This window comes from Podarcis tiliguerta, assembly GCF_965153285.1.
Source record: "Podarcis tiliguerta genome assembly, chromosome: 4".
Lineage (NCBI taxonomy): Eukaryota > Metazoa > Chordata > Lepidosauria > Squamata > Lacertidae > Podarcis > Podarcis tiliguerta.
Genome location: NC_139537.1, coordinates 16,492,161 through 16,519,558, shown reverse-complemented (window position 1 = coordinate 16,519,558; position 27,398 = coordinate 16,492,161). Strand labels below are relative to the sequence as shown.

At 48.3% G+C, this 27,398-nt stretch overlaps 1 protein-coding gene across 5 annotated transcripts in view; it reads right to left on the bottom strand.

Moving 5' to 3' along the window:
• Positions 1-11,714: 11,714 nt before the first annotated feature.
• AMOTL1 (angiomotin like 1) overlaps positions 11,715-27,398 on the bottom strand; it is a 69,527-nt gene continuing 53,843 nt past the window's right edge. For all 5 annotated transcript variants that reach the window (XM_083436240.1, XM_083436243.1, XM_083436242.1 and 2 more), the window contains 5 exons: positions 22,890-23,080; positions 19,318-19,443; positions 17,003-17,229; positions 15,231-15,506; positions 11,715-13,418 (listed from right to left, as the gene is read on the bottom strand). In XM_083436240.1, coding sequence (XP_083292366.1) covers positions 13,306-13,418; positions 15,231-15,506; positions 17,003-17,229; positions 19,318-19,443; positions 22,890-23,080 — 933 coding nt within the window. In that variant the 3' untranslated portion in view covers positions 11,715-13,305. The remainder of the gene's footprint in view (positions 13,419-15,230; positions 15,507-17,002; positions 17,230-19,317; positions 19,444-22,889; positions 23,081-27,398) is intronic.

The window sequence follows — 27,398 nt, the reverse complement described above, 5'->3', positions numbered from 1 at the left end:
TGGTTCAATAACATCTTGAGGGTCAGTGGGTCAGGCAACCACTGTCTTGGAGGGAACAGGGAGATGATACACTTCAATTCAGGCTGCTTGAGTTTGTCTTATTTTCTCACAGCCGAAGACTGGGGTGTGGGGTCAAAGATAAATTTCAGATGAGTGACATCTGGTGTGTCTCTCCTACTGAGGTAATTTCTTTGCTGAGTAGACAGTTGAGTTGATCTTTCTCAAGTTTGTTCCAAACACATGGTTCTCATAAAGCACAGTTGATCCGGGGCCCAAACAAACATTAGCTTCACTCAAGAGTCATTTATCGTGCTTTTTTTAAAAAAGCCATTTTTCAAAAAAGATTTCATCTGAAGGCCAGAATAATGTTGTGTGAAGGGGTGAAGTACCGTGGGAAAGGGTTGGTGTGCAAGGATCAGTAGTATTTCTGGTTTCCTATCCGAGGCCCCTTGACACCTTGCATGTTTACTTAAAAATGAATGTTATTTCATACTCTCATATTATACGCTTTTTGTTTTTCGCTAAAAAAACACCCTTCTCTGAATCTCTCCTCCATTCACACCCCGGTAACCGTCTTTCATCCACATCCCTCACAGCAATTCCAAATTCACACATGCAGTTTTTCACAAATGAGTTTCTCCCTCCATTGTTGTCTCTCCCACAAAGGGCTTTGTTAAGTTGTGGGCGAACATAGTAGATGACACAGTGATTTCTCCAGAGCAGCTCTTTATTGTAGCTGGACAGAACTGAACAGCAAACAGCTCAGCCGGCCGGCTTTTATAGGAGCCGGCTGTCAACATTGTATCAACAACAACCCAGGGTTTCCCGCCTAAAATAACTGACGTGGACCTGAGTGAAAACTATCTACAGTATCCCCCTGTTGGCCCAGGGGGAGAACATCAGTACATAACACCCCTCCCCACCGAGATAAGGCATTAGTTACAATCGTAATGGTTTCCTTATATACAGCACTACACGTAATGGTTCAATTAGGCACAAAAAGCATATCGGTTACATTTCCCATACTTAAACCAACAGTGATACATGTCCAACAACATAGTCCTTTAAATAAGTTGGGCGCTTGGAAACTCTGCCAGACCGCCGGGGACTGGTAGCCAAGTCCGGAGGGCCACCCAATTCTTGCTGAGGCTGTGGTGCGACCCTAGTTGGCGTTGAACCCAAATCCCCTGGATCCACTGCTGTGGATGGAGCCTCCGCAAGTGGAGTGGTCTGAGTCTGTGGTAAGTCTGGCAGACCCTCTGAAGCGGCTTGGTTCGGCTCCACGCTGGCAGTTTGCGAGGGAGGTGTAGGTGGAGCCTCGCCATCTGTAAGTTTCTCTTCTGGAGCCACGAGCGCAGTTGGGGGCACCACGGTAGTGTCCAAGTCCCCAACTCTGCGCCTAAGCTGGTCTATGTGCCGCCGCCACAAGCGTCCGTCTTCGAGTGCCACCTGGTACGAGCGAGGTCCAGTGACTCCCACTACTGTGGCTGGCACCCAAGGAATGTCCCCCACATAGTTCCGGGCAAAGACCTGGTTTCCTGGAACAAAAGACCGTGGCGCGTTGGCACAGCCTGGGGGTTCAGCCACGGCAAAGTCCGGGTGCAGCCGGTCGAGCGGTGACCTGAGGCGGCGGCCCATAAGCAGTTCAGCAGGACTCCGCCCTGTGGCCGCATGAGGGGTGATGTGTTGCACGAACAAGTATTCGGCGACCCGCTCGTGCCAGTCTCCCCGGTCCAGGCGCGCCAGTGCCTCTTTTGCCGAGCGCACCATTCTCTCTGCTTGCCCGTTGCTGGATGGATGAAATGGTGCTGTTAGGGCATGGCGGATGCCCAGTCCCAAAAGATACCGCTCAAAAGTGCCTGACGTGAACTGCGGTCCGTTGTCGGAGACAAGGACATCAGGACACCCATGCGTCGCAAAGAGTCCTCGCAGCACCCGGATGACGGCCTCGGTAGGGGTGGAGGGCATCAGGGCCACCTCCAGCCATTTGGAATAGGCGTCTACCACTATCATAAAGGTCTGGCCGTGAAATGGGCCAGCCAGATCGATGTGCACCCTCGACCAGGGTGTCTTTGGCGTCTCCCAGGTGTGTCCCTTAGCTGCCGGTGGTGCAGGCCTTGATTCTTGGCACGCTTGACAGGCGGACACCCAGGCAGTGATGGCATCGTCCATGTTAGGCCACCAGACGTAACACCGAGCCAACGCCTTCATTTTGACAATTCCCGGGTGGCCAACGTGCAGAGCCTCCAGGACGCGTTGACGGAGTCTTTGGGGAATTACGACGCGGTCTCCCCACAGCAGACAGCCGCGATGAGCCGAGAGTTCATGTTGTCTGGTTGTGAAGGGCTGGAACTCCGATGCAAAAGGCCCTTGTGGCCACCCCCTCCACACCCAGTTGAGCACACGGCTGATGGTGCGATCCTGGGCAGATGCGGAGGCCACAGTGGCAGCCGATACAGGCGCTTCCGGAAGATCCTCAATCAGGAGGAGCGATGAAGCTGGAGCCGGGTCTTCCACAAATGCTGGAAGAGGGCAACGGCTGAGGGCATCAGCATGGCCCATCGATTTCCCCGGGCGATGGACGAGCCGGTAGTGGTAGGCAGCCAGGAAAACAGTCCATCGCAGCATGCGCGGCGAGAGGACCGGTGGAGTTGGACGATCACCGGCGAGGAGGCCCAGGAGCGGCTTGTGGTCAGTGATGAGGTCAAAAGTCCTGCCATAGAGGTATTCATGGAACCTCTTCACTCCAGCCACAAGTGCCAGTGCCTCCTTGTCGAGCTGGCTGTAATTCCGTTCCGTCTGAGATAGCGTCCTGGAAAAGTAGGCGAGCGGTGCTTCTCTTCCGTCTGGAAAACGGTGACTAAGGACAGCGCCGATGCCAAAAGGTGAGGCATCGCAGGCATGGACCAGCGGCCTGGATTCACTGTACTGTACCAGCACACTGTCCGATGAAAGGAGAGCCTTGACCGCGTTGAAGGCCGCCATCTCCCGATGACCCCAGGACCAAGGCGTCTTTGTGCTGAGGAGTCGGTGAAGAGGCTCAGCCACCGTGGCTTTGTGGGGCAGGAACATGTTATAAAAGTTCAGCAGCCCCAGGAACGCCTGCAACTCCGTCTTGTTCTTTGGGATGGGGGCCTGCTGGATAGCGCGGATCTTGGATGTGGTCGGGTGAAGTCCGGAGGCGTCGATAAGATAGCCCAGGAACTCCACCTGTGGAACGGCGATCTGGCACTTCTCCCTCTTTACCTTGAGCCCAGCCTCTTGGAACCTGGTCAGCACGGCACGGAGGCGCTCGAACAGCTGCTGGTGTGAGTCTGCGGACACCAAGACGTCATCAAAATATGGTACCACGCCCGGAAGCCCTTGCAGGAGACGCTCCATAAGGCTTTGGAAGATGCCAGGAGCCACACTCACCCCGAACTGCAACCGGCGGCAACGGAATGCCCCTCGGTGGGTGACGATCGTCTGGGCTTCAGCAGTGGCATCATCGACGGGCAGTTGTTGATAGGCTTGGGCAAGGTCCAGCTTAGCGAAGACCTTACCTTCACCCAGGGAATGCAGCAGGTGTTGGACAACAGGAACCGGATAAGCGTGCTGATGAAGTGCCTTGTTGATCGTGCACTTGTAGTCAGCGCAGATTCTCACCGACCCGTCTGGCTTGACAGGCGTGACGATGGGAGTTTCCCACTTGGCGTGGTCAACTGGCTCCAAAACTCCTTGGGCGATCAGCTTGTCCAGTTGTTCGTCCACCTTAGCCTTGAGAGCAAAGGGAACCCGGCGTGGCTTTAGCTTGATGGGGGCGACTTGTGGATCAAGGCTAAAGGAGATGGGCGTACCTGTATATTGCCCCAAAGTGCCGTCAAAAACCTCGGCAAAGTCTTTGATCAGACCCTCAGTCTCTGCGTTAGAGATGCAGTTGATGCCGGTGACTTCCAGGCCGAGGGCATCAAACCAGTCTAGCCCTAGGAGGCTTGGCCGCTGGCCTTCGACCACCACCAACCGGAGCAGGCCCGAAAAATCCTTGAATGCGATCCGGAACCGGCCAACGCCTACCACGGGAATGTCATTTCCCTGGTAGTCTCTCAGGTGTACGCGGTGAGAGTCAAGTTGCCTTTTGGACACTCTGGGTACCAGTCTTTTGATGGTGCTCCAAGACACGATGGACAGGGCAGACCCGGTGTCGATCTCCATGTCACATGGAGCTCCTTCAATGAGCACCGTGACGTTCAGCTTGCGTCGCGTAGGCGAGTAGGTTTGGCCAATTGTGGTTCCAGACGGGCAGCGGCAGTTGGTGAGAGCGAAACAGCTTTCCTTGGCAGACTGGAGTGAAGACTTGGACTTGCGAGTTGGTGAAGGGGGGGTGTCAGACGGAGCCGATCAGCAGACCTTAGCGATGTGGCCCCTTCTGGAACACTTCCTACAGATGGCGTCTCTGAATCGACACTTGGCACGGGAATGGTTGCCTCCGCAGCCGGCACATTCCGGTTGGCCCTTGGACTTCTGTTGGAACTTCCTGCGCTCCCGCTTTGTCTGGTGCACGTCATCGTCTTCACTGGAGGATGCCTCATCACTGCTGGCCTCTTCGTGATGCACTGGAACTGGCTTCCTAGCAAGACGCGGGCTGCTGGACTTGCGGATCTCCTGGGCGGAGCGTTCAGCAGCTTCTGAGGTCACAGCCTCCTCAATGGCTTTCTGTAGCGTGAGGTCTGGCTTGGCGAGGAGACGCCGTTGCAGATGGATGTCCCGGACCCCGCAGACGATTCGATCCATCAGGGCATCGTCTAAGCCTCGGAACTCGCAGTGCATTGCAGCCTGTCGCAGGGCGGTGGTGTAGTTGTTGATTGACTCCCCCTCTGCCGGGTTCCGGTGGTAGAACGCATGGCGGGCAGCAATCTTGGACGGCTTTGGTGCATAGTGGTTGCGGAGCTTCTCTTGGATCGTGTCCCACGGTGTTGCCTGGACTGCTTCAGGCGCAACCAATGCTCGGGCCGTCTCAAACACCTCAGGCCCACAGAGGCTGAGGAATAGGCCCCGCTTACGCTCCTGTGATACTTGCGTCAGCTCGTTGGCTTGGAGGTAGCAGTCGAACCGAGCAAGGTAGGAGTCCCATGATTCAGAGGCTGGCGCAAATGGCGGTAGAGGCACAAGTGAAGCCATGGTTCCGATGCCGGCGTGAAGGGCGATTGATGGAACACCGAGCTCTAGCCAGAACAGTCAGCTCTGAATTGGTTCTGTTCAGTGATTTCGCTCAGTGATTCAGCTCAGTGATTCAGCTCTGCTCAGAGGGTGGCTGCATCTGGCTGTGCTCTGATGTCCATCGATCCCATCCTCGTCGCCAGTGTTAAGTTGTGGGCGAACATAGTAGATGACACAGTGATTTCTCCAGAGCAGCTCTTTATTGTAGCTGGACAGAACTGAACAGCAAACAGCTCAGCCGGCCTGCTTTTATAGGAGCCGGCTGTCAACATTGTATCAACAACAACCCAGGGTTTCCCGCCTAAAATAACTGACGTGGACCTGAGTGAAAACTATCTACAGTATCCCCCTGTTGGCCCAGGGGGAGAACATCAGTACATAACAGGCTTGGCATCATTCGGACACACGTTGCCTTGCAGGCTTGAGCCTTGACCGTTTTGGAAGCTAACCACTAGTTATCCTATATCTTGTCATGTGTGGTGGGTGCCAGGGTTTGTGGGTGCCAGATTTCCCTGAGTTTCCGGATTTATATCCTGCCTTTCTTCCAACATGGAGCTCACGTTGGTGTCGATGGAAAACCCAGAACAAATCTAGGAAGGACAGGCGCACACACACATGCATTTTCATCTCTGGGGAGTCATAAATGGTCATCTGAAGTGCTCACCAGCATGGGGGACACAAAGTCCCTTTCACTTACTTGTTTTCTTCATCTCCTTGTTCTTCCATATTTCGTTCCTATGGCAACATAATACTGGGCTTTTATTTATAGACTTGAATTCCATTTTGTGCCGTGTGTCTCTGTGAGTGTGCGCTGATTTACCTCAGCTTATTCTTCCCCTTTCGCCAACCTGTCAGTCTCATTTTATTCTTTTGCCTTCAGCTGCCTAGCTTTTGTAACATGAACGTCCTCTTGTCGTCTACTGGAAGGGCACCAAGGGCCCCATATCCACTGGGACTGTCACCCGTGTGCTCCTAGCTCAGCCTTTCTCAACCTGTGGGTCCCCAGATGTTGTTGAGCTACAACTCCCATCACCCCTAGCTAGCAAAGGCCAGAGCTCAGGGATGATGGGAGTTGTAGTCCAACAACATCTGGGGACCCACAGGTTGAGAACCGCTGTTAGCTGAAATGAAGTGAGGTCTTCATAAGACAGCGTAAGGTTTCTGCCCTTCTGTGAATGCCTGCATGGAGCCATCTCTCTTTTTTCTTTCGCAGCTTGTCACAAAGATCACTCTTTTTTGGGGGGACCCCTTGCTTATTTTCCCAAAAATTATAGCTCTACAGTTCCCAGGATTCTTGGTGGGGAGGAGGAGCCAAGTGCTTAAAAATTTCAACATCTGGAGAACCACAGATTCCCCATCCTTCTTGTCTGGAAACAGAACCAGCAGTGAACTACGGCAGGGTGTCCCAAATTTGGGTCTCCAGCTGTTTTTGGACTACAACTCCCATCATCCCTAGCTAGCAGGACCAGTGGTCAAGGATGATGGGAGTTGTAGTAAAAAAAAAACCACAGCTGAAGACTACAGTTTGGGAAAACGCTGTACTAAGCAGCCCAATAATCATACAAAATCCCTAAGGATACTCCTGGTTGAAGCTGAATTTAGTAATACCACTAAACAGCTGTGCATCAAGCTCAGGTCCTATAGCCTGAGGAAGGCTCATTAAGTGGTTGATTAAAAATATATATTAGTATTTGGTGCTCTTTTAAATACTTTCTATGTGGGGACAGGGCAAAGAAGAAGGAAGTGAGGAGGGAATTTTGCTTATTGACTGGAAACCTCATACTGGACTTGAATATTGCGGTAAGGTACATTTAAAAATAATATATGCAAGATTTGTTCACTCTGAAGGATCATTGCCTAACCTGTTTTATTTTTCAGCCAAGCATTTGAGGACTATAAGTTCCATGCAGTGGATGTACCTCAGAAAAAGCAGCTGGACTATGGAGCGTGGAGCATCAGTCTGCTGTGCCCTCCTCACGATTCATACAGCAATGCCAACATCCCTGCTGGTATTTGTGGCATCCTACTGATAAATGTTCCCTCTGAAAAATAGTGGAAGAGGAAGGAAGGGGAAGGAGTTGGACCCAACAGGTGCAGAACTGCCAGGCAAGAATGTTGCAGGGCCATTGGAAAAATGTGCTCTGTGGGTTGCCATGCCTTACAAATAAGATGTCCTCCTGGCTTAGCGCCAACATTTTTCTGATTCATTTAGGAGCATGCAATAGCCAGTTGCTAAATCCATTTTATTTATCATGTTTCTCACCTCCACCCAGCTTAATTACATTTTTAGTTACAGTAAGATGGCCACCTAGGCTCTGCTTAAAAAACTCTTAACAGACTCTGCCACAAAGTCTGCTCCGCTGTTGAACAGCTCATACCACCAGGATGTATGGGGTGTTAGGCAAGGGGCAAGACCTCTGATGAGGGATACGTTGTGCTCCTTCTGTAGTAAGTTGCCCACCTTTGGTCCTCACCTTGCACTCAGCTCTCACCTGTGACTCCTAGAAGCTATCAGCATGTGACAGCAGCCATGTGACCCTGGGAAACGGCTTCAACTGACCGGCTAACCCGGTGAGGGTAGCTGATGGGTCTCAAACGCTCACTGAGTTAAGAACTTCCCCTGCATGCAAAGACAGGCTCCGGTAGATTAAGCAGATGAAGACCAGTAATGGGTCCAGCGGTCAAGAAGACCGTTTCTGCACATGCTGTAGAGCAGCGGTTCTCAACCTGTGGGTCCCCAGATGTTGTTGAACTACAACATCATCCCTGAGCTCTGGCCTTGCTAGCTAGGGGTGATGGGAGTTGTAGTTCAACAACATCTGGGGACCCACAGGTTATGAAAGGCTGCTGTAGAGGGACATGAGGGGTAGGTGGGTCTCATCAACCTGCGAATGTAGCCCATCTAGGAGAAGGAAAATCCTAAACCTTGGCTGCCTTTCAGGACATCTTTGGGAGAAGAAAAGGCTCAGGAGTAAACCCTGCATAAATCCAGAGTGGAGTTGGATGGCATCTTGTACATCTCCTTTTGGAAACTTCTGCAGCCAAGCTGGTGCCAAATGCATTGCTCTGCTTTCCTTTGGACCACATCAGCGAGATCGAGAGTGGGGTCTTGTTGTCTGGGCAGCCCAGGACCTTCATACACACTGCTGAGGCTTGTGCCCTGAGGAGGTCCCTTCAATGCTGTTAATGTAGGGGTTTGCCATGGAACCACTGGTAGGGTGGCCAACAGCAATGGAAGCTGGATGTGTGGGCAGGAATGTGATAATCAGGAAACAGCAGCTTCCACCCAGAAGCTACCTGCTTAGGCCCACAAGTGAGTTTGTGGAAGTGGTGAGATAAGGTTTTGTACTTGAGGATTTCTCAGCTCACACGTCAAACTCTTGACTTGGAGAACAATGCGAAGAAAGCATCAAGATGGGACACACACTGGCTGGGTGCCAAGGAGTGGTGGGAGGCACCAGCGGGGAACCCCCAAGGGGAGAAGGCTCAGAGCCAAGGGATTGGTGGTGGGACGATGATGAGTGGTCAGAGGAAGAAGAGGGAGCAGACTGGGAAGAGGAGGTGTCAGAAGCTGAAGGGGTAACAGGGTTTAGTGAGTAGGAAGAGACTGTGGCAGGGAGCAGTCCAGAAGTGGAGGCTAGAGAGGAGGGGGGCCAAGAGGCAGAGATGAGGCAGGCTGCTGAAGAATCCAGAGGGTCTCCTCCTCCTGCTGTAACCAGATCCCTTTCCTCCTGTTCTCCCAGGACCAGAAGAGGCATGAAGAGGGAGAAGCAAAGACAGGCACAGCGATGGAGTCTCCCTTGGGAAGGACCCAAGAGAAGAGGAAACTCGGGGAGCTGTCAAATGGCAGGGACCTTCAGTCTTCACAACTGACACATTAGGGCAGAGTTGCTGGGCTCGCTAGGCCTGGCCTCCTGAACTGTTTTGTTTCTTTGAAGAGAGAGAGTTGATTTCACTGACACAGTGTTTGTTCTTGCTGACCAGCTCCTGCCAACTGCCCTGAAACAAGACAACATGCTTCCCTCCAACCCATTTAAAACCAAAAAGTCAAAGGGGGCGCACCACTGTATACGTTTATTATATACAATATTAAGGCACAAATTTAAGCAGCAGAGGAGAAAAATCTTTGGCAGGCCCAAGGCCATCAGTATTTTTCGTGGGAGGTGTATAAGCTCCTTGATTCCTCCCTGCCCCATGTATGTACAAACACACTCCAGCTGAACGATGCTCTACACCAGCCATTCTGTACAACAGAAGGACAACTGGGGGAAGGGGGAGGGAAGCGATCTGGCATTATCTTACAACCCGTTTACCTGTAATATTAATACAACACAAGTGTCACACAGCACAATACTGTAACACACAAGCCAAGGTGTTTGAGGAGGGGCAGAAACGTTTTTGCTAAAGGTTAAGCCACCACTTTAGTCGTAACAGCAGTATTCCACATACACTCGGCTCTAACATGGGGTGCTCTAGAGAAACCTCTCTTTTTTGCATTAAACATTAAGCACAACTAAAGAAGCAAGCATGGACTTTCCTGATCCTTTGGGCTGTAAATTTTCAAATATATACGAAGTTCGTCTGCAGAAAGTTGCCTGCCAAACACAAGCGTCATTTGCACTGTAAATTTACCCTTGGGGTGTTGTTGTAAGTGGTGCTTAACTGAATGCTACAAGTACAAAGGCACATCAATATAGATATACAGGAGGAGGAAACTGCAGGGGAATTCTTCTAAAACTGTACCTCGGGACCAGCACAATGAGCAAACTATGTCACATACAGCCCTGGTTCCTGTGTTTGCTCCGTAATAATGAGAAGCTGAAGTAGCCTCCAAGTGACTGTAGTAGCTCCACCAAACTGCCAGCCAGCCATGCCTTTCCAGTTCTCCCCATGCCCTCCCATGCAAACAAGAGTCCCTGGTGCTGCCTGTTCACTCTTGTGGAATGCAGCACGATGCATGGATAGGGAGCCTGTAACCCTCCAGATGTCAAAGGACAGTAAGTCCCATCATACCAAAACACTGGCCCCATTGGCTTGGGCCAACGGGAGTTGGAGTCTAAGAACATCTGACAGGTGTCAGGTTCTTCATCCCTGTGCTAGAGGGAACAAGGAAAGCCCTTGATTTCTTTCCGGCAAAAGGCAGCAAGGCTCTCTCCTTGTCTGAAGGGTAGGGCAAGGAGAAGTGTGTGTGGAATTTCAAGGTGCTGCTGTTTACAGTTATTTTGAGGGCTGACAGCCTCTACAGGCTCTGGGAGGCTTATTTGCGCATAACGCCTCATCAAGAGGTACGAATCGGGTGTTAATAGAGACGTTTCTTGGAACAAATAGTTGCTAGCACTGTACAGAAGCTTACTGAATTGTTCATTCAGAAAAAAAGAGTACAGCACAGCAGCAACTGATCAATGGGGGGAAAACTAAAGACACCCAATGCAATCCCTATTGGCATGGCACGGTCCCTATTTCCTAACGACACGGGTGTAAATGCACATCCCCAGCCACCTCCCCAGACCAACAACGGCACACAAAACCCTGTTGGCCAAGTATAAATCCATAGCAATCCTGTGTGAAAATGCAAAAACGTAACAGGCTGGAACCAGATTAGTTAGCTGAACTTCGGGTCCCATTGAAATCCAACGTGGAAAGTTGTCCCACTGATTTCCAACAGGAACTAAGTGAAACTTACCTTTGGATCCCATTTGCTAAGTGTTGCTGAGCCAAGCATGTATGACATAGGAGGCTGAGCTTGTCTATGTCTCCTTGATGCATGTATGTGAAGACAAGTCTGTCAGTGGTTACTAATCATGATGGCTATTGCTGTACCCTCCATTTGCCAGGAATCACACATGGGAAGAGTATGTACAGTGGTGCCTCGCAAGACGAAAAGAATCCGTTCCGCGGGTCTTTTCATCTTGCGGTTTTTTCGTCTTGCGAAGCAAGCCCATTGACGGAGTAGCGCTATTAGCGCTATTGGCGATTTAAGGGCTAAAAACGGCTTTTTAAGGGGTGGGGGATTAGCGGTTTTGCTGCTAAAATGCTTTTAGCAGCTTAGCGATTCAAAATAAGGGGTTTTGGAGCAAAAAAAAAAATTCAAATTTTTTCGTCATTTTTCGTCTTGCGAAGCAAGCCCATAGGGAAATTCGTCCTGCGAAGCGCCTCTGCAAACGGAAAACCCTTTCGTCTTGCGGGTTTTCCATCTTGCGAGGCATTCGTCTTGCGGGGCACCACTGTATTATGCTCAGTTTCCACTTGCCTTTCAACAAAGACAACAGGGCAACCTGGGTGGCTTCCTGGAGTCACCCTTGCTGGTTGGGATAGATGCACAAAGCAGATGGCATACCACTGTTTGAATCTCTAAGAGTTAGGGTTAAGAGCTTGGTGGTTGGCTTAATAGACAAAGCACTGCTAAACGGCTCAGCATTTTCACAGAACCTGCACGAGATGGAAGAGCGAAGCTTATAGCCCTCGTAAAACATGCACGGCCACACATTGAACAGTTTGGGAAAACCTAGGAAAAAGGACACTGAAACAAACCTGTTTATAGCAGCAGTGGGCAGACCTCAGGACTGTGGGACTGACTTTGTTTTTATACAAGAATCCTGAGACCCGCCAACCGCAATTGGTGCAAAAGGCGTACATTTACACTTAAAGGTTTCTGAGTCTGGGAATTCTGTTCTGAGAACTGAACTCAAACCACACACACCCCGAGCACATTCTGCTAGTTACCTCTTGCTCCCCCTCGCCCAGTTTTCTTAATTTCAGCAGTATAATGGGGGAGGGGGCATTTTCTGCTGCCGTTCTTAAACAAGCGGGAACGAAAAATCCTTGCTGATCTACTTGAAACCACCCAGACATCTAGGCAGCTTCCTAGGCTGTTGTTACATAGGATTCCATGCCTGTATTTGACAAGGGAGAATCATAGTTCAGCGATAAAGCAGAAAGTTCCCAGGTTCAGTTCCCCCATATCTCCAGGCAGAGCTGGGAACATCCCCTGCTCAAAACTCTAAGCCCATGAAAGTTTATGAGACCACAAATCAGGTTTTAAGGTGCTTTTTAATGACTATTTTTGTTTGGCTGGTAGGTTTCTTGCCCCAGCAGAACAACCCAGCTGCCCAGAGTGGCTGGGGAAACCCAGTCAGAGGGGCAGGGTATAAATAATAAAATTATTATTACTACTACTACTACTACTACTACTGGAAAGAGGTAACTAAGTCTCACCTGTGATGCGTGAGATAACATTAGATTTGAAGCCAGTGGCAGCCAATGTTGTGCTTTCCAGATGTTACAGGGCTACAGCTCACTCCTGGCTCTCAGCTGGGGCGAAAGGGAGCTCTGATCCAAGCACATCTGGAGAGCCCCCCCCCCATCAGCTACCCATGTTCTAAGCCCTCTTAGCAAGGAAGGACCCTGCTGCTTCTGTGCTGGCAACCGCATGCTGTCGTTGCTCAATAAATATTAAATAGAGGCGAAGAGTTGCGAAAATTTATCAGAAGGGCACGTTGTTCCGCACCCTGTTTTTAACCATGTCTCTCTCTCTCTCTATAAAGGTGGGTAGGAGGGAGATGAAAACAAAAACAGCAGGAAGAAGGCAGTGGGATGATGTCTAAATATAGGGAAGTCCTGCTCCCTCATCCCAGGGGTGCACGTTGCACAAAACATTTCACAGAGGGAATGTGGCTGCTCTGGTTAGCTAGCAGGTGATTAAAAAAGCAACCACCACTAACTTGGTGGTTGCAGAATTGTCCTTGGCATGCTGACCGTGCCTTCAAAGTTCCTTCCCCCCGCCCCCGACAGAAAATGCAGATGCCCATGTCTTCCTTTTGCCATCGCTCTTTCAAATCCACATCTCGTTGGCCAATGTCATTTTTTTAATGATTGTACGTAGCAGGTATCCCAAATGTCCCATCTCCAACGTCTCACATGCTCTGTGCTTTGTTAAAAAGTCTCATTTGCCGTCTAGATCTAAACTTCTTTGGTCCGGTTTTGTACCATTCTCCAGAGCTCTCGAGTTTTGCATGGCAGCAGCAGCAACAGTGCCAACGACGGCAGCACCCTCCTTCAGGGGGCCATGTGCACTAGCAGGGGAAACGGCAGCACCTGAGAACTGTAGCTTCAGATAAGGACTTCCATCATGTCTGGATCTGGGAATTCAGGTTTGTGAAGCAGGCTGCTGACCCTGCCGCCTTTGCTGCTGTCCGGTAGCTTGCCATGGCTGGGAGAGTTCTCTGCGGAGAAACAGTGAGGAGGGTGAAAGTTGATCTTGGGGCCAAAGTGCACATTGCGTTGCCTCAATTCCCAATTGTTTGGGTGTGGCTTGGTCACCAAATTTAAAGTCCAGTGGTAACTCGGGTTACATACGCTTCAGGTTACATACGCTTCAGGTTACAGACTCAGTTAACCCAGAAATAGTACCTTGGGTTAAGAACTTTGCTTCAGGATGAGAACAGAAATTGTGCTCCGGCGGTGTGGCAGCTAAAGTGGTGCTTCAGGTTAAGAACAGTTTCAGGTTAAGAACAGACCTCCAGAACGAATTAAGTACTTAACCCAAGGTACCACTGTACTCTTATTCCACTCTTTAAGAATCATGGCTTCCTCCAAAGAATCCTGGGTACTGTAGTTTGGCTAGGGCACTGGGAATTGTAGCTCTGCAGGGGGTGTCGCCTGACAATTCTCAGCACCCTTAGCAAACTACAGTTCCCAGGACTCTTTGGTCAAAGTGGTATAAAGGCATTTTAAGTGCACAGTGTGGAGGAGACTTGCAACACTGTGAGTGGCATCAAAGTTAAAGTGAAAACTGATAGCGGAAGAAGGGAAGTTGGGGGTGGGGAGAGTCTACTTAACCGTTTTCTTCCTACCAGCTGGCTGCTGATTGCTTAAAACTGTGCTGCTTTCCATGGGGGGAAATATGGGAACCATGTGTCTCACCCAGGTCCCCCAGATATGGGAAAGCAGATGCTTTTGGAGCAATTCTAAGCAAGAAAACCAGCTGGCAGTGAAAGGGTGCAGCAGATTCTCTTCCCCTGCCAGGCACCCACTCAACCTTGCAGCCACCTACAGCTGCTCTGCATAAAAATAAATGGTGTGTGGGGGGGGGGGGAAGAATAATGGAATTTATATAATGCAACATGCAGTTTGACCTTCAGAGGTAAGTGACGGTCTCCTGGAGTTAATCTGAGATATTTTGGGGGTTGGGTACAGCACTCTGTGATGCTATAAATCAGATTTAAGGCGCTGCCTGCAGGGGGAGCAATAACGTGCTCCTTTAGAACTGATGCACAATCCTAAACAAAAAGACACATTCTCATGTTGCTGCCCTACAGATCTCTGGAGGAGGAAGCACACCAGAGCCTCAGATAATTGGAGGGTCCTGGTTGGTTCGTATGGTGAAAGCTGGTGCTTGAGGTATTGTGGTCCTCGGCCATTTGAGGCTTTATAGGTCAAAAACCAGCACTCTGAATTGGGCCTGGGAACTGATAGGCAGCCAGTGCAGTCGGATCAGGATTGGTGTGGACATGCTCAAACCACCTTGCCGTTGAATTCTGCACCAAGTGAAGTTTCTGAACTGCCTTCAGAGGCAGCCCTATGTATAACGTGTTGCAGTAACCTAACCTCAAGGTTACCAGAGCATAGACAACAGAAGTTAGGCTTTCTTTGTCCAGATAGGGCCACCAGCTGAAGCTGAGAAAAGACACTCTGGGCCCCCAAGGCCACCTGAGCCTCAAGCAACAGCAAAGGGTCCAGAAGTAGCCCCCAAGCTGGGTGCCTGCTCCTTCAGAGGGAATATAACCCCACCAAGAGCAGGCAAGCTCCCGGCCATCCGGTCTAGGGAACCTCCTACCAACAGTGCCTCAGCCTTATCTGAATTGAGCATCAGTTCATCTCTCGTCCAGTCTATTGTGGAGGCAAGGCAACGGTCTATTTAAAGCTTTCTTTTCTGGAGACAGGATTTCATAATTCTAGGTTCTGCACGCTGCAGTTCAAAACACCCTCCCTGCCCTGCTCCTGTTCCCAGGCCCATGCCGTTCAAATTTACTCACCCAGCCTCTCTCCGACGCCTCTGCCTGCAGTGTGCCTGAGGGCTGGGCTGCCGCCCGGGGTGTTAGTCAACTTCCCTCTGCCCGGAAAAGAGGCAGAGTTTGGCCAGAAAAGTTCAGAGGCTTTGTCCGTCTGAGTGCTGCTGTCTTTGCTCCCCGTCTTAGTGTGGCAGACAGTCACCGGCCACGAGGACATTCCAGAAGGCAGTGTGGCAGGAGGTGGAGGTGGCAACAAAGGGATGGGCGTCTGGTCCTGGGTCTCCTTCCCTAAGAGCAGTCCTAGAGGAGCAGGAGAAACAACAGAGAGAAAGCACCCCATTGGTTTAATTAAAGTTCTACTCTATTTCCCCAAAGGCTCAAAGTGGTTTAAATTAACCAAACAGCATGTTAAAACAAGGGGGGGGGGGAGGAGATACTACACACAATATAAAACACCAGATATGCCCCATCTCTGTTATTTTGTCTTTCCCATCCAAGCAATTTAGATTAAAAATGCCAATACCATGGAACCAACAAGAAGAAAGTGAACAATTGTAAGCAATGACTAGGAAATGGACTGGTCTGTGTGGCTGTACTGTGCCCTGCTTGCCACAGTGAATCTTTTTGATAACATACTAGCTGAAGATGGTGTGGTGGCACAGAATGTCCACAAACATTCCAACTGCTTAGAGAACAAAGCAGGCGGGACGTTTGCAATAAAAGTCCAGTGAGGGAAGGGTAAGTTGCCAGTTTGGCCAAGAGTGTCCTGGGGAAAGAAAGGGAATAAGCAGCTTTACTGGGAAGGCTACAAAGAACTTTCACAAAGCTGGGAAGTAAGGAATAAAGAGATAGGTAGCCTGAGGCTGAAGGAGGGAGGCAGGGAACAAAAGGCCCCCAAAGTAGTGGAATGTGGGAGCTGAACATCTGGATTTGAACTAACCAATACTCTTGTGTCAATTGCAAAGAATAATAATGATTTAAATGTGAATGCACCACTGACAATGTTCTGCATTTAAACTTTGCCACTTAGTGGAAACAAATGTGATTATTTGACTCAACAAATACCCAAGACATATGCTTGCTCTTGTTGTGCTCTTGTATGAATAAAAAATTCATATTGCTTATTTTAAATTAATTGTGTGTGTTCGTGTGCCACACATATTTCAGTATTATTATTATTATTTTTGCCCAAGTTCAAAGTGCTATAAAGTGTGAATCCCCAGCTGCCAAGGGCTTTTGTTTGACCAAGTGCACAGATCAAGCATTTTTAATTGGCTGATCTCCTCCTTTGGGGCTATTTTATATATTGTCATTTTCACCCTGCATCTTCCGCCCATAAAAATCCATAAAAACTGCAACACAATAAAACACCAATCAATATAGAGTAAGCAAAAGCAACAACGAATTTTACGATATATATACTGTATGCATGAATTGGGTGATTCTGCCTTGTAATGGTGTATCTATGTAAATTTTACACACACACATATTTCTTTTTTGTGATGGTTGAAATGACCATGATGTTTGTAACAACAAATAAATTCATCCACTCACTCACTCAGCAGGCAAAAGCAACAACAATCCACCTTCATAAAACACAACAGCTAGAAAAGCAACAAGAACCAGCGGAAGCAGACTTGTCCAACCTGGTGCCCTCCCTATGTTTTGGACTGCAATGGGTGGGGCCAATGCATAAGGTGGCAGGGGCTGATGGGAGTTGTAGTCCAAAGCTCTTCTACTATGAGATGGGGAGAGCTGAATCTCTTTGCCAGGGCCCAACTAACACCGAAGCTCACCTATGCTTCCTTTCCAAGTCTTGTCTTCTTTCTTCTCCTCGGCCACCTGGTTGCTGGTGAGGGACGTCTGGCGGGAATGAGTTCCAGTGGCTGCAGCAATGGACGGGACCGACCGAGCAGGTCGCAAGCTTGAAGCATCAGTTTTGCCAAGGTCCTTCCTGGACCGCTGCTGAAGCACTTTGATCATGGCATCTTTCTCTATGATTTTTGCATGCAGGTTCTTTATCCTGTTAAAATATGCAGATAAACATGTTCCAGAGATGAGAAGAGGCTTGAAAGGAGGTGGCCTGGTCCCACAACGCTGCTATGACAAATTCAGTTTTAGTACCGGTATCTGTTTAAAGAAGTGCCCAGACTGCAACTGTAGGAGTTTGCAAAGTGTGTTTATCAATGGACGTGGTGTATATTTAGTTTCCTGCGTCTGACAGTGAGTGTTTATTGCAGAGGGAGAATATCTGTGGAATCAACCTGACTGCAACATTATAAAATTTGCAGAAATCCGCTCAATTTGCAGAAAGCAGGCTTTCCAGGTTCAGAACCTTTAAATTCTTTAACACAGAGAATCCACAATTAAAACTCTAATTTTAATTTGAAACGAATCAAAATGCAAAATTTTCCCAAGTGCTTAATAAGGTAAGAGGAATGCCCTACATACTGTTTTGAATAACCAAACAGTAGCATGTCTGGAACTCAAAACTGCTCCTTCATACACATTGATGGCACCTGTCTGTCTCCAGAGACAATGGAGTGCACCTTCAAACTGCTACATTAGCAGCACCTAAGTGACCTCCCTGGGGTGCAAGCCTGAGCAGCATGTATGCAAGTCCTGGGCTGCCCAGACAACAAGACCCCTCTCTCGGCCTCACTGATGTGGTCCAAAGGAAAGCAGAGCAATATGTTTGGCACCAGGAGTTGCTAGAAGGAGGCATACAAGGCACCATCCAACCGCCTTAGGGATTCCCCTCTGGATTGGCGTAGATCAGGGGTCAGCAACCTTTTTCAGCAGGGGGCCAGTCCACCGTCCCTCAGACCATGTGGAGGGCCAGACTATATTTTGAAAAAAATACATGAACGAATTCCTATGCCCCACAAATAACCCAGAGATGCATTTTAAATAATAGCACACATTCCACTCATGTAAAAACACCAGACAGGCCCCACAAATAACCCAGAGATGCATTTTAAATAAAAAGACACGTTCTACTCATGTAAAAACACCAGACAGGCCCCACAAATAACCCAGAGATGCATTTTAAATAAAAGGACACATTCTACTCATGTAAAACACACTGATTCCTGGACCGTCCGTGGGCTGAATTGAGAAGGCGATTGGGCCGCATCCGGCCCCCAGGCCTTAGGTTGCCTATCCCTGGTGCAGGGTTTACTCCTTAGCTTTATCCTCTCCTGAAGATATCTCAAAGGCAGCGGAATTTTCCTTCTCCTAGATGGGCTACCTTCCCAGGTTGCCTAACCCTACCTGCCCCTCACTTCCCTCTACACATCATCTGCAGTAACTGCCTTCTTGACTGTTGGACCCACTATTGGTTTTGTCCGGTCAATCTGCCGGAGCCTGTCTTTGCTTGCAGGGGAAGTCCGTAACCCACTGAGGGTTTGAGAGCCATTGGCTACTCTCACCTGGCTTAACCGGCCACTGGAAGCTGGGCATGGCTGCTGTCTCATGCTGACAGTTTCTAGGAGCCACAAGTGAGAGCTGAGTGCAGGCAGGGTAGGGACCAAAGGTGGACAAACTACCCCAGAAGGAGCATGACGTGTTCCCCACCAGAGGTACAACCCCTTCCATAACACCCATACAACCCATCTCATGTATACAGTGGTACCTCAGGTTAAGTGCTTAATTCGTTCCAGAGGTCTGTTCTTAACCTGAAACTGTTCTTAACCTGAAGCACCACTTTAGCTAATGGGGCCTCCTGCTGCCGTCGCGCCGCCAGAGCACGATTTCTGTTCATATTCTGAAGCAAAGTTCTTAATCTGAAGCACTATTTCTGGCTTAGTGGAGTGTGTAACCTGAAGCGTATGTAACCCGAGGTACCACTGTATATACCTGGCCTCCACAGTATTGGGTAAAGCATGCTTTTACTAGAGTCTTATTTGGGTGCTCATGAGGTCAGAGGGAGAGTCGAGCTGCGCATTCACACTGTGCCTGCCCCTATGTTCCCACCACCATGCCTTGGAATAGGGCTAACGCAAAGGGGTTGAATTGGTGTGCCTGCCAGAATATCAGGACAGTCAAGAGGCTTCAGCGCTGCGGGTGCTCATGTAAATCCCACGGTAGCTACTTGACAGCTGCTCCTTACGTGTATTCCATGTCCTGACACCGTCGGTTGGCTTGCAAAATCTCTTCTTCCTCCTGCCACATGCGGACCTCCAGGGAGCTTTCACTGTAGCTCCCGTTCCGCGAGTGATTAATGGCTGAGGCATCCCTGGCAACGAGAGAGAGAAAGACAGAGAGAAAGGGGGGGGGACCTTCAGTTTTGATTTGGTCAAAAGATAAGGAGCATAAATAATCTTCCTTATACTAGGTCAGAATATTTGCATCTCCAGCCCAATGTTTTCTATTCTGACTGGCAGCTGCTCTCCAGGGGTCTCTGGCAGAGGGAGATCTGTCTCTTGGTCCTTTTAATTGTAGAGGCGTGGGATTGAACACGGAGCTAGAGATGGGCAGAGCTGTCAAAATACAGCTTTTCATAGCTCCACTCTTATGTTCTGCTCTCCACATTTCCACATCGGTTTGCGAGTCTTTTTTTTCTAAGTCCCCATGAAAATTCATCCACTTGGTGTGCATTTCTCCTATACTGTGAACAACCCTGAGATCTACAGGTGAAGGGTGGTATACTAATTAATTAATTCATTCACATTTGTGTATGCAATTTTGCCTTACTTAGTTATTTACTTAATACCACCTACCATTCACCAGCAAGATCCAGGCAGAGGGTCTTCTCAGTAGTGGCGCCTGCCCTGTGGAACGCCCTCCCATCATATTTCAAGGAAATAAACAACTATCTGACTTTTAGAGGACATCTGAAAGCAGCCTTGTTTAGGGAAGTTTTGTATGTTTGATATTTTTTCATGTTTTTAATATTCTGTTGTGAGCCACCCAGAGTGGGCGGGGTATAAATAATAAAATTATTTATTTATTTATTTATTATTATTATTATTATTATTATTATTATTATTATTATTATTCAGGTCACAAAAATTTAAAATTCAGTATTAAACATAAACAAGTTACATTCACAAGATACAGAAATACACATTTTTGCAAAGCAATTTCCCCTAATATAATGCATTGACTACTGTTAGCACTCCTGTGCACACTTTACCTTTGAACACACTTTTGGGACACAAAATACTCGGCTGAAGAACTGTACTGCAAGATATGGAGAAGGCTGGCTATGTTTCGGTTTGTGTCAACATTTCAGAAAGTGTGTGCTGGGTAAAGGTAAAGGGACCCCTGACCATTAGGTCCAGTCGTGGCCGACTCTGGGGTTGCGGCGCTCATCTCGCTTTACTGGCCAAGGGAGCCGGCGTATAGCTTCCGGGACATGTGGCCAGCATGACTAAGCTGCTTCTGGTGAACCAGAGCAGCGCACAGAAATGCCATTTACCTTCCTGCTGGAGCGGTACCTATTTATCTACTTGCACTTTGACGTGCTTTCGAACTGCTAGGTTGGCAGGAGCAGGGACCGAGCAACGGGAGCTCACCCTGTCATGGGGATTCGAACCACCGACCTTCTGATCGGCAAGCCCTAGGCTCAGTGGTTTAACCCACAGCGCCACCCGCATCCCTAGTGTTGGGTAGGTTTGCCTTTAAATGTAAACTAAATCTAATTACTCTCCCATTACTCTACCTGGAACTTTCTGTATGCTAAGCAGGTACTTGAACACTGAGCTATGTTCTTTCTCCCCACAGTGAGTCATCTGCAACATGAAGCCACAGCAGATTTTTTTGAAAACCAAAATCTGTACCCAACCAAAAATAAAAGCAGTAAAGTTTTCCACTAGACAGGACGCGACAGACAGACACAGGCTATATGCCCACTATAGTAATTTACCACCTGCTATGCCATGCAGGGCCACCCAAGACGGACAGATCATAGTTGAGAGTTTAGACTAAATGTGATCCACCTGGAGAAGGAACTGGCAATCCACTCCAGTATTTTGCCAAGAAAACTCCACGGACATAAAAAAGGAGAAGTTTTGAGAAGGACGTGATAGTTTCCAAGGCATGCTCTGGTTCATGAGGTCACAGAGAGTCGAACACGACTAAGACGACTAAACAACAACAAACAACAAATGATCATCTATATTTGCCCAAAAAGTCACCCGCTACTGGAGAACACCCACAGCCAAGTCCTTATCCACAGCACCGACTCATCTTCCTGAAGAAGAATTCGGCAGAATTCAAAGACTATTTGAATAGCTTTTCACTATAAAACCTTTCCTTCTCTTTCTGAAGTTCAGGGGCAGACGTGGATCCGTTTGTGACTAAAATGCCACCACTCACACACAAGACAAGAGGGATCAGCAGGCCTCTCTGTAAATCTCTGACCAGAGATTTACAGAAGATTGGAAGAAGTATATGAATTATTTGAAGAGCAACTGTAATCGACAAATTACGCTAGTAGGACTACAAGACATTTTGTAAGGAGAAATATACGAAGTAGAAAAAGATAGAGATATTGGTTATGAGTTTGAAATGTAATAGGGAAGATAAGAAATGCATACTGAGAGATTAGATTGGAAAATTTCCAGACAGGATTGATGGAAGTTAAAAAATTGAATAAGATGTAAAAGTATGTTTAATTACTGTTGAAAATGATATGTTAAAAAAAACTAATAAAAAATATATATTAAAAAAGAGGTATCAGCAGGCACAGTTTGCAGGAGCACAAGGCATATTTAAAGGAGGGAAAGCCCCCAGGTGGGGGGTGTGGGAGCCTTCAAAGCATCCCAATGAGGGCCAGGCTTGCTTAAGTGGCCACAAAATACTGGCTGACTGTTGGAGGAGAAAATGGACATTGTGTGGTTGGCATGGGATGAAGAGGCTGTGACTAGCTATAACACAGAAAAGAGGCCTCCATATGACGGCCTTTTGGCTGCATAAACATTATAATTTTAAGGCACATTCTTTCTTTCTAAGTATTCTGGACATTGTAGCTTACCCATCACAGAGTTACAATTCCCAGAAACCCTTCTGAATTCTTTCCAGCAGGGAAATATATTTCTGTTGTGCTTTATAGTGTGTACACACAGTGGCGTAGCGTGGGTTGTCAGCACCCGGGGCAAGGCAAGTAATTTGCGCCCCCTAACCCGGGGCAAGGCAAGTAATTTGCGCCCCCCCTGCTGCACTGTCCCTCCCCCAGATAGTCCCTCGCTCTCTCTCCGCACCGCACGCCTGGCACCCTCCCCTCCCCAGTGGGCGGCGACCCGGCGGCTCGGATCGGATTCGCACAGCCAGCACTGCAGTGAGAGTGAGTGACTGAGCCAGGTAGGGGCAGAGAGCTGCGAGTGCGAGCGCGCGCCCCCCCCAGATGTTGCGCCCGGTGCGGCCGGCCCCCCCTGCACCCCCCACGCTACGCCACTGTGTACACAGTTTTTTTGCAAGTTCCAGTTGCTTATTGTCTACATCAGGGTTCCCCAAACTGTTGTTGGACTACAACTCCCATCATCCCTGACCACTGGTCCTGTTAGCTGGGGATGATGGGAGTTGTAGTCCAAGAACAGCTGGGAGACCCAAGTTTGGGAAACCCTGATCTATATACCGATTTGAGTTTCGAGCCCGATGTACATTTTAATTTTCTTCTTTTTAAGAAGGCAAACGCAAACAATGCTGACAGACGCTTTCTTTCATTAGCCATTTCCCTACTTTTCCGTGGAAGTTGCCGTGGCGGCGTTCATGGCGAAATGCCGGATGGCGCTCTCTTCAAGGTACTTCTGCTCCCACTTGGTCATGTCGGCTTCCAGCGCCAGAATCCTCTCCTCCTTCTCGCGCACCAGTTCCATTAACGCAGGGACGTTGTACTCTGGCAGGGGGGCTGCCTGGTAGCTCCCTTGCCGCTAGAGAAAAGCAAACGAAAACACAGTTAGCAGCGCCCACCAGAAACAAAGCAAAAACAAGAACCCTGCTGGAGCCAATCAGAGTTCCATCTAGCCCAGCATCATAACTACTATAACACAGATGCCACATTCTTATACCATGTGTAACAATCACAGCCTCCTCCAAGGAATTCTGGGTACTGTAGTCTGTTATAAAGGTAAAGGGATCCCTGACCATTAGGTCCAGTCGTGGCCGACTCTGGGGTTGCAGAGCTCATCTCGCTTTATTGGCCGAGGGAGCCGGCGTACAGCTTCCGGGTCATGTGGCCAGCATGACTAAGCTGCTTCTGGTGAACCAGAGCAGTACACGGAAACGCCGTTTACCTTCCCGCTGGAGTGGTACCTATTTATCTACTTGCACTCTGAAGTGCTTTCGAACTGCTAGGTTGGCAGGAGCAGGGACCGAGCAACGGGAGCTCACCGTGTTGCGGGCTTTCAAACCACCAACCTTCTGATCGGCAAGTCCTAGGCTCTGTTGTTTAACCCACAGCGCTACCCGTGTCCCGTAGTCTGTTATAGGTGCTGGGAATTGTAGGTCTGTGCGGGGGGGGGGGGGGATCTCTTAACAATTCTTAGCACCCTTAACCATTTTTTGCCATCACCATCCACCCCTGAACAGGAGGGGTGGTTATAACAATTTAAAATTGAGTATTAAACAAATCAGTGTCACAGGAATAGGGCGGGTGCTGAAAAGACAAATCTCAGCTGTCAGAGGCCAGGGTACAGAGGTGCATCTTCAGCATTCACCAAAAGCTGTATAATGAAGGTGCTAGATGCATCTGCGCTGCTAAAACAACTGCTAAAGCGGTTTAACAGGGCTTTAAATGTATAGTGTGAATGTGATCAGCAGCACCTTGAAGACTAACCTGTTTATTGTTTATTATACATTTCAATATTTCTCCTGCTTTTCTATATATAGCATCTAAAAGCTCAGTTTACAGGTGTGCGTGTGTATAGGATGGACAAATCAGTCTATTTATGATGTGTGCCATTTTCATTTTTTGCATTAATTTGTGATTACTTTTTTTTTAAAAAAGAAACAAATCTAAACAAAAACACATACTTAAATTTGCATTTTATCACAAAATACATCTCAAAATACTTATTTTCTCTCAGTGTATTGTATGCACTTCTAGATGCATTTTATCCTAAAATTCATTGCTTTCCACGTGGTGATATTTTATTTGAGGAGAGAACTGTTTTCCAAAACCTGGAGAAGTGTGAAAACCAAAAAAGATGGTTGTTTTTTCCAGTGTGCATTGCAGTGCTCCCAGAAAGGGCGCTTAATATTGCAAGCAAGTTGGTTCAGATGTTGGCTGATTCGCGTGTGCCATTGGCATGAGAGTGCCCACATGTTTCTTATAAGAATTCTGCCATTTCCCATCCACACCAGGGGGTGGTGCTTAGCGGAATAGTCCCATGCTGTGTCACTTCCCATCACCACTAAAAGAGGAAGGCAGTCCTTGATCATTTAGGTTGTCGTTGTCCTCACTAACGTTATATGCCCTGGTTTTGACAGTTCAGTCGCTGATCAGGAAAAGGTGTGTGTGTGCGTCCCAGGATTGAGGAAGATATGAGGAAACCGGAGACTTGGGGACTGAAGAATCTCCACAAGTGGAACTGCACTGATACTATAAAGAAGAAAAGTAGCTGCTGGACTTCTGTGATGTGCACTTGAAAGCAATGTGTCATGATTTGGATCAGTGTAACCCTGTTCTGTAAGGGACGCAGGTGGCGCTGTGGGTTGAACGACAGAGCCTAGGACTTGCTGATCAGAAGGTCGGTGGTTCGAATCCCCGCGACGGGGTGAGCTCCCGTTGCTCGGTCCCTGCTCCTGCCAACCTAGCAGTTCGAAAGCACTTCAAAGTGCAAGTAGATAAATAGGTACCACTCCAGCCACATGACCCGGAAGCTGTACGCCGGCTCCCTCGGCCAATAAAGCGAGATGAGCGCTGCAACCCCAGAGTCGGCCACGATTGGACCTAATGGTCAGGGGTGCCTTTACCTTTAACCCTGTTCTGTGTCTTTTATTTGCCGACACACGGGTCCTACGTCTGATTTGTCCTGGTTTGTGGACATTCCAAAAGAATGCACCAAAACATTTGGTGCATGTAAATTTTACGCATTCTGTACTCGCTTTCACTGTAAAATATGCATTTTCTGTTGCTTCGCTGCTTTTATTCCCCGCCCCCATGCAGGTTGAATGCATTTTTGTGCAAAATGTGGGTTTTTGTGCATACTTTTGGGGATCAAAACTACATGGCAAAAGCTGAGAACTGTATAATCCGATAGCTGAATTCCAACCTGGGAAGCAAGTTTGGGAACATCGAATCAGGTCAGTCTGCTGCAAAAAGTGGACCAAAGGAATTCCGTCCCGTGGACAAGAGGAAGTGATAACAAAAAGGTTTTTAATGATTTCCAGACTTTCCTTCTGATATGGGTGGTCAGAATTGGGGTCAGGGAGAGCAAGCATTCCGCTGTAGACAAGTACAGTAGTTTTCTTCCTCATTCCACCCCAGTTGCTGAACCACTGTGGTAACTTGAAAGAAAGGACATTTCACATGACTCATTCTCCTGTAAATGCCCTTTCTTTGTGCTCCCCTAGTCCAGTAATCCCCCCACCGTGTTCTAACAAAGAGTAGTACATATTAAAATGTTAAGTTAGTTCCCATTTCCTTCAATATTTGAAAGTGGCATCTATATGGAACTTGATTTTATTTATATACCACAACAGCGTGCATGCCACTTTACAAAAAAAACCAAGAGGACAGACCCCTGCCCTGAGGAACTTACAATCTGAAATCTTACATAGCGGTAACAGAGGAGAAGGAAGGGAAGCAGAGACACAGCTAAGTGGAGAAATAATATGCTGTTTCCGATGCATGTACTTAGGGCTTGGCTGCAGGCTGAATTTTTGGTGATACACACGTTAAGCCAACTAAAATTCTTTAAAATCGACAGACAAACCAGATCAAAGAAATGCCTTTCTGTGCAACTGATTTGGCCATCACAATAAGGGCGATTCCAGACTGCGGCTATTTTCGGGTGGGATTCAATCACAAACTGGCAATTTCGAGTTGCAGATTATAGTTGGCTGGGAGGGATTCTTGTACCACAGACCCACTTCCCTAAAAGATCAAACTGCTTGCGGGAAGGAAAGTGATGGGGAAATGCACTGGGCAGAGTGGGGCAGTGCTTGTTTTTATGCAATGGCATCCAACTGCCTGCAAACAAATCAGGGTGAATGCTCACTGAGCAGGCAAATCAGGATGGGCACTGGATAAACTGGTCGCCTGCTCCCTAGGTCAAAACATAATTAAGAAACAGGATTCCAGCTGCTCACACAAGGCATATTTCAACTGGCAAGCATGGGTATCTTTCACTGCATGTAGGTCAGTGTCCCAGCTATACTACACCAGGAAGAGAAAGTATGTCACATATAATCTAAAAAGCCAGGAGGGGGAGGCGGGACACATGGGAAAGTATTTATGGCTTATGGGGCAAGGCTTGTCCGGGACCTGACAGTCCATAAATAGAAGAGTGTTTAAGTAGCTGTTTCAGAATTTGTCTCCCTTGAGTTAATAGGTATCCCATAATCAGAAGATCAGTCTCTTTCCTGCACTCAGCACATTTAACGGCATTTTACAAAACAAGGCAAGCTCCTCCTCCCGTCTTCAGCCAGGCCAGTTTGGGCCACAGGATCTGATCCCTCTACCGTCAGTCATTACAAAGTCCCACAGAAATCAATGGGAAAAGTTCCGTCACACCTCGCTCCACGTCCTATAGCTCTCAGTGGGTCTTTAGTGATGACTAACTTGAGCTAGGTCAATGCCTTTATCACAAAATGAATTTTTAAAGGGGGGATAAGTGTCCTGGAAATTATTCCCCACCCAATCTTGTAGAGGAAATGATATTCCCGTGTGGCTTCACGCCATCCGCCCAGAAGAGTTGAGGGCATTTGTTGGGGGTTCTCAGTGAAGTTGAAAGCTCTCCTTAGAGCAAACGTCAACAAAACCCAACGTATTAATTTTCCAAACTGGCTTGAAATTTACCAGGACATGCCAGGGTGCTGTTTTTACACTAGTTCATCTGTGCATGAAAATATCCAGAAGGCATCCTCTAAATTCCAATTTGGCAGCTACAACGAGGTCCCCATCAAGTCGTTCGCAGAAAAGCCATGTAATTGTATCAAAGGAGCCGTTTCCCGCAGCCAAGTCATTAAATTGGTAGAATCCAGTTGAATTTGCTCCCACTAAACGAGTCTTGTGAGCTTCTCCTC